We start from the raw sequence: 11,588 nt of genomic DNA on the forward strand, positions 1-11,588 counted from the left end.
GCACTCTATTTCATCTCCTACACAAGCTAAAATGTTTCTCTACTCCATATTAACACAGTTGGAGTAAGTTTCTTTTTTACTGGCTCCTGCTGCTGTGGTGCAGCACAGTGAGAGGAGGATCATTGTGCAAGTGTATTTGAAATTGAGAAGATAAGTGAATTAATCATTTTTCCTTTTGCTGACTGCTAGAAATAGGGCTTTCCAGCTTTGTGCTGTGCTTAATAGCACCAGAAAAAATGAGGGCTTTTCCCTGGGGTATATGCATACATAGGCACTTTTAATTACTTCTTTTTTGTTTCCTTTTTTAAACCTTGTTTTAATCCTTTTTAAAAGGTTTCAAACTTTTGTTTTAACCTTTCCTGTTTCTTTGTTTTTTTCAATTGATTCATTCAGGATATTTAGCTTAATGCAGAATAAAAGTCTATCCTGTTTTTAAACCACTACTTTTTTTTTCCCTTTTTTAAACCTTGCTTAAATCCTTTTTAAACCTTTTTAAAAGGTTTAAAAGTTTTGTTTTAACCTTTCCTGTTTCTTTGTTTTTTAAGTAGATTCATTCAGGATATTTAGCTTAATGCAGAATAAAAGTCTATCCTGTTTTTAAACCACTTCTTTTTTTTTCCCCTTTTTAAACCTTGCTTAAAACCTTTTTAAACCTTTTTAAAAGGTTTAAAACTTTTGTTTTAACCTTTCTTGTTTCTTCTTTTTCTCCAGTTGATTCAGTCAGGATATTTAGCTTTATGCAGAATAAGAACCTATCCTTTTTATTGTCTTATATGAAAATCCATGCACTTGGTAGCCATGAATCCTGTTATGCTACTGGGTTGGACAAGTTCCATTATTTAGCATGGGACAGGTGCTTGTATATGAAGGGGAAAAAAGAGTAATTTATTTTAATGTGAATTTTTCTTCTATTGAGGAATGTTGGTGAAATGCCAGTTTTCTCTTTGGTCATGTATACCTTTTTGTACATAAACTTTTAATCTGTTTTAAATGATGTGATAGAATTTTCTTCTCAATATGTGTCTTTGTGTTTTCTAAGCATGAAATTCAAACATCTAGTAGGTGATGTGGTACTTGATACATGTCACTGTACAGTTGAAAAGGTTGCTTCAGTTTAAAAATTACTGTCTGCAGTGAAAACAAAACCTAACACTGATGCAAACCAGGTATTTTGTGATACAGCTCATCAGAGGGGATTCAGATTGATGGATCAGAGGAGATTCATCAACAAATCCTCCAGTTTGCCTGGGGAAAATGAGCCAGCAGTGTGCCCAGGTGGCCAAGAGAGCCAGTGGCATCCTGGCCTGGGTTAGGAACAGTGTGGCCAGCAGGAGCAGGGAGGTTATTCTTACCCTGTACTCAACACTGGTCAGGCCACACCTTGAGTACTGTGTCCAGTTCTGGGCCCCTCAATTCAAGAGAGATGTTGAGGTGCTGGAAGGTGTCCAGAGAAGGGCAACAAAGCTGGTGAGGGACCTGGAACACAAACCCTATGAGGAGAGGCTCAGGGAGCTGGGGGTGTGCAGCCTGGAGAAGAGGAGGCTCAGGGGTGACCTCACTGCTGTCTACAACCACCCGAAGGGAGGCTGTAGCCAGGTGGGGTTGGTCTCTTCTGCCAGGCAACCAGCAACAGAACAAGGGGACACAGTCTCAATTTGTGCCAAGGGAAATATAGGCTGGATGTTAGGAGGAAGTTGTTGGCAGAGAGAGTGATTGGCATTGGAATGGGCTGCCCAGGGAGGTGGTGGAGTCACTGTCCCTGGAGGTGTTCAAGCAAAGCCTGGATGAGTCATGGTCTGGTTGACTGGATAGGGCTGGGTGCTAGGTTGGGATGGATGATCTTGGAGGTCTCTTCCCACCTGGTTTATTCTGTGATGATTAGAATTTTAGTTGGACTTTGTTTATCAGTGTATTCCCATCCTTTTTGGTGTTACTTTTAAATGTCAGTTCATCTTTCAGCAGTTTAGGAGTGTTTAAAATAGATAAATAAATACTGTGTGTGAAATCTTGGTAGAGAGCAGAGCTATCAGTGTGCCCTGTCCTAGACACTTAAAAGTGTACAGTGTATTTTTAAGGTAAGTAGTACACTTCAGTGTTGTTTAGTGTGTCAGATTTTGAAGTCACTTAAACCTTTTACTGTTGAAACTATGTTGGTGTACATACTTAAGAAAATATGGATATATATGTATAGATACATTCTCTAACTGCTCACTTAGTTAGCTAAGATAATGCTATCTACCTCTTACCTACTGTTTTCACTTTTCTTCTTTCACTATGCTGCCTGTAATTGTCGTAAGTTACTATTCTTTTATTCTTATCATTTGACTCCTTTCTCAAAAGCCTACAAATCCAATTCACTGAACTCACAGCAAAAATCTTTTCTGCAGGTTTCTGTCAAAGACCCTCCCCTGTGTGCCTCTTTCATGGGGCTGAAACCTTCCACTACCAGAAACCATCTTGTGCGAGCTATATTGGAATCTGTAGCTTTCCGGTACTGTTTGCTTGGTAATCTTGCTTGTGTTTTCTGCTTGCTTTCAGTTTGGTCAGCAGTGTTAAATGGATACATGGATCTCTGCAGTTCATAGTAGTCTGTGGCTGTTACACTGGGGAGGAGTTTTAGATGCTTCCCTTTTCTTCATGAAAGCTTTACAAATAGACTCGTGTATATTTATTAGTTCAGAGTTTTTCTGAAGGAACCCTGTAGAGACTATTAAGTTACATTTGTCTTCTTGTTTCCTGTTTAAAGTTTGCCCTTAAGGGTTTTGTCAAAAGCTGTAGCCCATTGCAGCTGTGTTTAGTGTACACCAGAAGCTGTAAATCTTACCTAAGCTCTTTGGCTAAAGTTTGGGATGTTAGTGTTTCATTGAACATGGTAATTGGAAACTTAAGCATCTTTAAAGGTGTAAATGGGCAACAACTTCCAGGTCTAACTGTTGACATTAAGGACGTGATTGCTAGTAACTGTTGATTAAGGGCACCTCCCCGTATGTGGGCAGACTCAGAGAGCTGGGGAAGGCTTTGTGCAGATCTCACAGCAACATTCCAGTTCCTGAAGGGGGTCTCCAAGAAACCTGGGAAGGAACATTTTATAAGGACGAGAGGGAGTGGCTTTGAGCTGAGAGAGGTGAGATTTACACTACTGGAGGTGAGGAAGAAATCTTTTACTGTGAGGGTGGTGAGACACTGGAACAGCTTGCCCAGGGAGGTTGTGGCTACCCCCACCCTGGAGGTGTTCAAGGCCAGATTGAACAGGCCTTGAGCAACCTGGTTGAATGGAAAGTGTCCCTGCCCATGGCAAGGGGGGTTGGAACTAAATGATCTTTAAGGTCTCTTCCAACCCAAACCATTCTATGATACCACATCAGCAGCTGCCTGTGGAACAACTCTGTTCTGCCTCACAAACCCACCCAACATGCCTCCAGCTGAAGCTGAATGTGATTTGCACCAGGCTGACATTGCACTGTGGGCAATTAGGGAGCACTGATAAGATTTCTTCCATACAGTCATGAGCTCTGCTTTAGGCATCATGTTCTCCTGCCGAGTCAAAAAGGATGTCTGGAGAAAGGTAGCATTTGGAATTGCTATAGCTGTTCCTAACACATTGATTCTCTGTGCTGTAAAAGGAACATGAGATGCAGTAATTCCTGAACTGAAGTGTGCATCTCTTGAAAACAGGGATGCTAAGAACCTGAGCAAAGACCTAATTAGGAAAGGGTAGACATCCCTTGTGTTTGCTTTTCCTCCCAGTAGATGAAATGGTTTCAGAATGAGTCAAACTTGAAGCCTTCAGACATAGATTTAAAGAAGAACTGGATAAACTCAGATTAACACTCACATCAGCCTCATTTCCTCTCTCTAAACCACTCCTTACATCAGCGATTGCATCTTGTCAGTAGAAACCTATCACCACTTTCAAGTGAGAAGAATGTACCTTCTGCAGTGACTTGCTATAGAATGGGCTATGATTCAGCCACCCTTGTGCCTTCATGGCAATGTATAACAAAGGCCAAATTCAGTTTTGCTTTTCTTTCCTTTATGTGCTATGGAAACTTGTTAGCTACTGCAGCTGTTCTGACACAAACGAGGCATTTTTGCATTGTATTTTACTTCCTGACTATGTAGATACTGGCAAGATTTTATGGAATATATAATGCTGACTTCAACTAAATGTTTTTTCTTTAAAGAAACAAGCAGCTTTATGACATCATTGTGAAGAAGGTACGCATTCCTCTTCATACGATTCGGTGAGTCCTGTGTGGCTTTTAACAGCAGCTGGATTTAAACAGATGTGAACTTCTTTTGTGCATTGTATCTTATGGTAAAAGTTCTGAGAAATTGAGGGATGATGATGATGAAGTCAAATGGGCGATGTACTTTAAGTAGTCATAGAGTCTACCCATGGAAGGGTTGGTTCTTAACTGAGTTACTCACACTGGTGATTGTCAGTAAGTGAGTAATATATTGCTTCAGTTATTTAAAATGAAGGGGAAAAAAAAGGCCAATTCATTTTTTCAAGTAGCACTAGATTACAAATTGTAGACTAGTGACCACAGAGGTCATTCTACCCTTTTGTGCCAAGTCTCCCAGACTGTCTATTTTTCAAAGATGCCAGTTCTGGGCCCCCCAGTTTAGGAGGGACATTATGATGCTTGAGTGTGTCCAGAGAAGGGCGATGAGGCTGGTGAGAGGCCTTGAGCACAGCCCTATGAGGAGAGGCTGAGGGAGCTGGGATTGGTTAGCCTGGAGAAGAGGAGGCTCAGGGGTGACCTTATTGCTGTCTGCAACTACCTGAGGGGTGGTTGTGGCCAGGAGGAGGTTGCTCTCTTCTCTCAGGTGGCCAGCGCCAGAATAAGAGGACACAGCCTCAGGCTGCGCCAGGGGAGATTTAGGCTGGAGGTGAGGAGAAAGTTCTTCACTGAGAGAGTCATTGGACACTGGAATGGGCTGCCCGGGGAGGTGGTGGAGTTGCTGTCCCTGGAGCTGTTCAAGGCAAGATTGGACGTGGCACTTGGTGCCATGGTCTAGCCTTGAGCTCTGTGGTAAAGGGTTGGACTTGATGATCTATGAGGTCTCTTCCAATCCTGATGATACTTTGATACTGTGATAAATCTGGATCTATTTGTGATGAAAAGAGAATGCCTATTCTTACAGTTCAATTGTTGAGACACTGGCTTTTGTTTCAATCTTTGATGAAGCAAATTATATCTAGTAAGGTAACTGTGAACCCTAGAATTTGCTTTCCACAATGTCTTGGAAAAATTTAGCTGAGTTATGTGTTGCTGGTAGGTACTTTGGACACAGGAGTTGCCTTATTGACACAAGGGCCCTCACACTGAGAAAGCTCTGTTAAACTTCTGGCACCCAGGGGTCTTCATGATATCCTGATCAAGAGCAGGGGAGAAGGTTCCCATCCCTCTTGTGGCTTTTTCCTTTGTGCTCATGCAAAGGAAGTCAGGCATGTAGATAGAGGTGAAATCATACTTTTGAGTAGTGGAAGAAAAGGGAGGTCTCTTCCAACCTGGTTGATTCTGTGATTCTATAGTGATTTCCCATTGGAATGGGCTGCCCAGGGAGGTGGTGGAGTCACTGTCCCTGGAGGTGTTCAAGCAAAGCCTGGATGAGGCACTTAGTGCCACGGTCTAGCTAACTGGATAGGGCTGGGTGCTAGGTTGGACTGGATGAGCTTGGAGGTCTCCTCCACCGTGGTTGATTCTAAGAAAGAGGGGGAGGAGGTAAAAGTTTCTGTCTTCCATCATGTGCTGGTAGGCAAAGATGAAGGAAGAGCCAGAGTTGGGGTTCTAATGAAGAGGAACAGATTATAAAAGCATTGGAAGTTTTGATTCCTTGGGAAACTTTTTTACATAGACATTTGCTAACAAAATTCTAGAAGTTGTACTAAGGCTGCAAACTGAAGAACAGGAAGTGTGGAAGTACTGCCTGGGGAGCATTTGAATTCTGATCCCGTTTACATTGGCTTCTGTTACATTCATTCATATAAAAACTGTGGTGTCATAATAACTGTAATAGTTAATCAGTAGCACTGCAGCTTGCAGATTAGCATCAGAAGAGAATGAGATACATTTAATGGGTTGTAAACTGCTCTCCTATCCTTTTGTCTGCACATCTTTAGTATCTGTCTGTTATCTTGGTTATTTTGTTGTTGTTGTAAATATGTTCATTCCTTTTTTAGGTGCTGTCTTGTATCCCTCATTTCTTCCCCATCTCTGGCCCCTACAAGTTCCTATTTTCACTAACTCTCTACATTCCCATCACTTCTCTCTGCTTGTCTCAACACCATCAAGTAAAGCACAGAGAAGCACCCTCCATTTTAGTCCTAGAATCATAGAATGGTTTAGGTTGGAAGGGATCTCAAAGCTCATCCAGTTCTAACCCCCTGCCATAGGCAGGGACATCTCCCACTAGAACAGGTCACTCAAGACCTCATCCAGCCTGGCCTTGAACACCTCCAGGGAGGGAGCAGCCACAGCCTCCCTGGGCAACCTGTGCCAGTGTCTCACCACCCTCACTGCAAAGAACCTTTTCCTAACATCTAGTTTGAATCTCCCCTCTGCCAGTTTAAACCCATTACCCTCTCGTCCTGTCATTACAAGACCTTGTCAATAGTCCCGCCCCAGCCTTCCTGTAGGCCCCCCTCAGACACTGCAAGGCCACTGCAAGGTCTCTTCAAAACCTTCTCCTCCAGGCTGAAGAGCCCCAGCTCTTTCAGCCTGTCTTCATAGCAGAGCTGCTGCAGCCCTCTGATCATTTTTGTGGCCCTCCTCTGGACTCTCTCCAACAGTTCCATGTCCTTCTTGTGCTGGGGGCTCCAGAACTGCACACAGGACTCCAGCTGGGGTCCGAGGAGAGCAGAGTAAAGGGACAGAATCCCCTCCCTTGCCCTGCTGGCCACACTGCTCTTGCTGCAGCCCAGCACACAGTTGCTGTCTGGGCTGCACTCACACTGCAGGCTCGTGTTGAACTTTTCAACAACCCAGACCCCCAGGTCCTGTTCCTCAGGGCTGCTCTCAGCCATTATCCACCCAGCCTGGAGCTGTGCTTGGGATTGTGCTGACTCAGGTGCAGGACCTTACACTTGGCCTTGTTGAATGTCATGAGGTTGGGCTGGGCACACCTCTCCAGCCTGTCCAGGTCCCTCTGGATGGATCCCTGCCCTCTAGCAAGTTGACTGTGCCACACAGCTTGGTGTCATCTGCAGACTTGCTGAGGGTGCACTGATTCCTCTGTCCTTATCACTGACAAAGATGTTAAACAGCACTGGTGCCAGCACTGACCCCTGAGGGACGCCACTTGGCACTGGTCTCCAGGTGGACATTGTGCCCTTGATCACCACTCTGTGTGCCACCATCCAGCCAATTCCTTATCCAGCAGTGCTGCACCCATCCAGTCTGTGTTTTTCCAGTCTGGTGACCAGGATGTCATGTGGGACAGAGTCAAATGCCTTACTCAGGTCCAGGGAGATGATGTCAGTTGCCCTTCCCTTGTCCACTGCTGCTGTGACTTCATCCTAAAAAGCCACTCAATTTATCAGGCATGATTTGCCCTTGGTGAAGCCATTGCTGGGTACCACCAATCACCTCTGCTTTGTTTTCCATTTGCCTTAGCAGAGCCTTCAGGAGGATCTGCTTCATGATCTTGCCAGGCACAGGGTTGAGTCTGACTGGTCTGTAGTTCCTGGGGTCATCCTTTTTTCCCTTCTTGAAGATGGGTGTTATGTTTGCCCTTGTCCAGTCAGCAGGAACTTCACCAGTCTGCCAGGACCTTTCAGATATGATGGGCAGTGGTTTAGCAACTTCATCTGCCAGTTCCCTCAGGACCCATGGGTGGATCTTGTCAGGCCCCATGGACTTCTGCACGTTCAGATTCCTTAGGTGCTCACGAACTTGATCTTCAGTTACAGTGGGCAGATCTTCCATCTCCCAGTCCTTTTGTCCTCCTGTCTCATGTTATAGCAGCCTGCAGCAGCCTTTACAAGGATGATCCTGGTGGTCCTTGCAGTCCTGGGATATCACCTGTTTGCTTGTTCTGTGAAATGGCACTTAAGAACTTCAGAGCTAGAAAATGCACTGTACAGATTGATATTTTTTTTTAAGTATCTGGCAGCAAAATGTAAAACTGTTTGGAAATTTTCTTTCTTCTTTCCCCTTGTAACCTGAATCAAACAGATGTCTTGTTTTTACAGGAGGAGGAAAATGTATGTCACTAGCATTAAGAAATTTTGCCAGTTAAAGGTTTTTGTGCTATAATGTAGAGGTGGTAACCTTGGTTAATTGTATGTACAAACAAGCAGAACACTTCACCATCACCAGCTGGGCATTCTCCCCTGATTGTAGCTTTCAGAATCAGCCAGAAATTTATGCAAATATTTTCTGAGTCATCATGTAGTAACACAAGATTTCAGCTGCTATGTTTGAATGAAGATTTCTGAGCAACTGTTGAGTTTTATTAACCAGCACTTTGCACAGTAATAGGCGTCTTGTTCTGTGTTGATAGAACAACAGCTCTGTACCTGGCTGGTACTGGAGTACAAGAGTGTAATCATAGGATCAGCCAGGTTGGAAGAGACCTCCAAGATCATCCAGTCCAACCTAGCACCCAGCCCTATCCAGCCATCTAGAGCATGGCACTAAGTGCCTCATCCAGTCTTTTCATGAACACCTCCAGGGACGGTGCCTCCACCACCTCCCTGGGCAGCCCATTCCAATGCCAATCACTCTCTCTGCCAACAACTTCCTGCTAACATCCAGCCTATACTTTCCCCAGCACAACTTGAGACTGTGTCCCCTTGTTCTGTTGCTGCTTGCCTGGCAGAAGAGACCAACCCCCACCTGGCTACAGCCTCCTTTCAGGTAGTTGTAGACAGCAATGAGGTCACCCCTGAGTCTTCTCCAGGCTAAACACCCCCAGCTCCCTCAGCCTCTCCTCATAGGATTTGTGCTCCAGGCCCCTCACCAGCTTTGTTGCCCTTCTCTGGACACGTTCCAGCACCTCAACATCTCTCTTGAATCGAGGGGCCCAGAACTGGACACAGTCTGAACCAGTCTGTGACAATTCAAAGGTTGCTTTTTGTTAGAGTTAAATTTTGTTCGCAAGAGAGATTACTTTACACCTCTAGTAATCGTTCTCAGATGATTAAGGATCAGCATTGATAAGTTCTAGTTTTCCCCACTAAAAGAGCTTCTGACTTCATGCAATTAGGAAAATACATAGACAGAAGCCTTGTTCTCATTTTCCTCATAGAAAGAAGTAACCATGAAGGCATAACTAATACAAAGATTTGGTACTAATGAAAAAAGTACTTTTCCAGATTTGAGGACACTTGAAAGGGTTTAACTTCATGGATTTGGCTGTTATCCTGATGCAATAACTAGGTGGAGGTTCTATTATAAACTGTTCCATTTCCACTGATACTATTTATACTTTTAGAAGAATGTCCAGAGAAGGGCCACTAGGATGAGCAGAGGGATGGAGGCTGAGAAAAGTTGGGGTTCAGTTTGGAGAAGGCTCAAAGGAGCCTTATTGTGGCCTTCTAGTATGTGAAGGGAGCCTACAAGAAAGCTGGTGAGGGAACTTTCAGGGTGTCAGGTAGTGGTAGGACTAAAGGGAATGGACCCAAGCTAGAGGAGCATACATTTTCATTAGACATTAGAAAGAAGTTCTTCATCATAAGGGTGGTGAGACACTGGAACAGGTTGCCCCGGGAAGGTGGTGGAAGCCTCATCCTTGGATGTTTCTAAGGCCAGGCTCGATGTAGCTCTGGGCCACCTGATCTAGTGTGAGGTGTGCCTGCTCACTGCAAGGGGGTTGGAACTGGATGATCTTTGAGGTCAGGTCCAACCCTGACAATTCTGTGATTCTGTGAAAATACAGATTTTAAAGCTTTTGATGATGAGTCTGTCCTGTGTCCCTGTCCATCTCCCATTTCTCCTTCCATTTATAGGCTTTGTGTTGCTTTCATCTTCCTAGGCACCTTGTACTGGCCCCTAAATTTGCCCATGAAATGGGATTGCATTTATGCCTGAATGTCTTGCAGTGTTGGTAAAAAACATTTGAACTAAACACTTTTTAACTGCTTGTTCCCTTCTCTTTGTAGAGCTGATGGAGGTGTCAGTAATAACAGTTTTGTCATGCAGATGACATCAGATTTAATTAATAAGAGGATAGAAAAACCTGCAAATGTAGACATGTCGAGTCTCGGTGCAGCTTTTCTAGCAGGCCTTGCTTCAGGTATGTATATAATTAAAGGGGGTTTGGGTTTCCCTTCATAGTAGCAGTGGGTTTGTAGATAGATAAAATAAGACAAAAACAATGCCTGACTTGAAATAATTGTAACAGCACCTCTCTGGGCAGCCCCTTCCAGTGTCTGACTGCTCGTCCTGCGAAGACATTTTTTTCTAATACCCAAGCTAAACCTCAGGCCATTTCCTCTTTTCTATCACCTGATACTAGGAAGAAGAGACCAACCCCCACCTCACTCCAACCTTCTTTGAGGTTGTTGGAGAGAAAATGAGGTCTCCCCTCAGCCTTCTTCTGTCCAGACTAAACAATCCCATGCCTTTCAGCAACTCTTCTCCAGACCCTTCACAGGCTTTGTTGCCCATCTCTGGACACACTTCAGCACCTTAATGCCCTTCTTGCAGTGAGGGGCCCAAAACAACCCAGTGTTCAAGGTATTACTTCATCAGTGCTGAGTCCAGGGGAACAGTCACTACCCTACTCCTGCTGTCGACATTGTTCCTCATCCAGGCCAGGATGCTGTTGGCCGCCTTGGCCAACTGGGTGCACACTGGTTCATGTTCAGCCAGCTGCCAGCTGGATTTATCTCCATTTACCACAAGTCTCTGGCCTTGGCTGTCCAGACAGTTTCTGATCCAGCAAAGAGATTCACCTGTCCAAGTCACAAGCAGACAGTTTCTACAGGGGGGTGCTGTAGGAGACAGTCCAGGTAGACACATCCTGGTACTAAGAATCCAGGTAGATACATGCACAGCCTTTCCCTCATCTACTAGGTGGGTCACCTGGACATAAAAAGATTTCAGGTTTATCAAGCAGGACCTGCCTTTCATGAACCCATGCTGGCAGAGCCTGAGCCTGATTATCCTTCATGTGCTGTGTGAATGCACTCAATGGGAACTATTCCATAACCTTTCCTAGTACCAAAGTTATACTAACAGATCTGTAGAGGGATCCTCCCTCTGGCTCTTCTTGTGGGTGAGTGTCATACTGGGAAGCCTCCAGTCCTCTGGGACCTCCCCTGTTAGCCAAGATTGCTGATACATGACTTGGCAATCTTCTTCACTGGCTCCTCAGTACTCCCTTAGTCCACCTCTAACACCCATGTCCCCAGTTTGCCCAGTGGTTGTATGCTTGTTTAGTTTTACATAAATGGTGACAGTGAGTGCAGAAAGTCTCCCCATGTATGTGTATGAGATCCATTGACACCTAGAGGTATGTGCTGCTGAAGAGGAAAGAGGTGAGCCATGTCTTTGCTGCCTCTCTCCTCGACCCCAGATGCTGCATCCATTCCTGTATAGGCAGTGCCTGCAGTACTTGCTCTGTGAACATGGGCC

The 11,588-nt window shown here is 44.6% G+C and overlaps 1 protein-coding gene across 4 annotated transcripts in view; it reads left to right on the forward strand.

Moving 5' to 3' along the window:
* The window catches only part of GK5 (glycerol kinase 5), a 33,590-nt gene that overhangs the window by 19,680 nt on the left and 2,322 nt on the right, over window positions 1-11,588 (forward strand). For 3 of the 4 annotated variants that reach the window (XM_064165132.1, XM_064165135.1, XM_064165134.1), the window contains 3 exons: window positions 2,388-2,491; window positions 4,185-4,244; window positions 10,112-10,245. In XM_064165132.1, coding sequence (XP_064021202.1) covers window positions 2,388-2,491; window positions 4,185-4,244; window positions 10,112-10,245 — 298 coding nt within the window. Of the gene's footprint in view, window positions 1-2,387; window positions 2,506-4,184; window positions 4,245-10,111; window positions 10,246-11,588 lie in introns of those variants that run through there. The other variant, XM_064165136.1, reaches the window with a different exon arrangement.

The sequence above is a fragment of the Pogoniulus pusillus genome, chromosome 26 (assembly GCF_015220805.1).
Source record: "Pogoniulus pusillus isolate bPogPus1 chromosome 26, bPogPus1.pri, whole genome shotgun sequence".
Lineage (NCBI taxonomy): Eukaryota > Metazoa > Chordata > Aves > Piciformes > Lybiidae > Pogoniulus > Pogoniulus pusillus.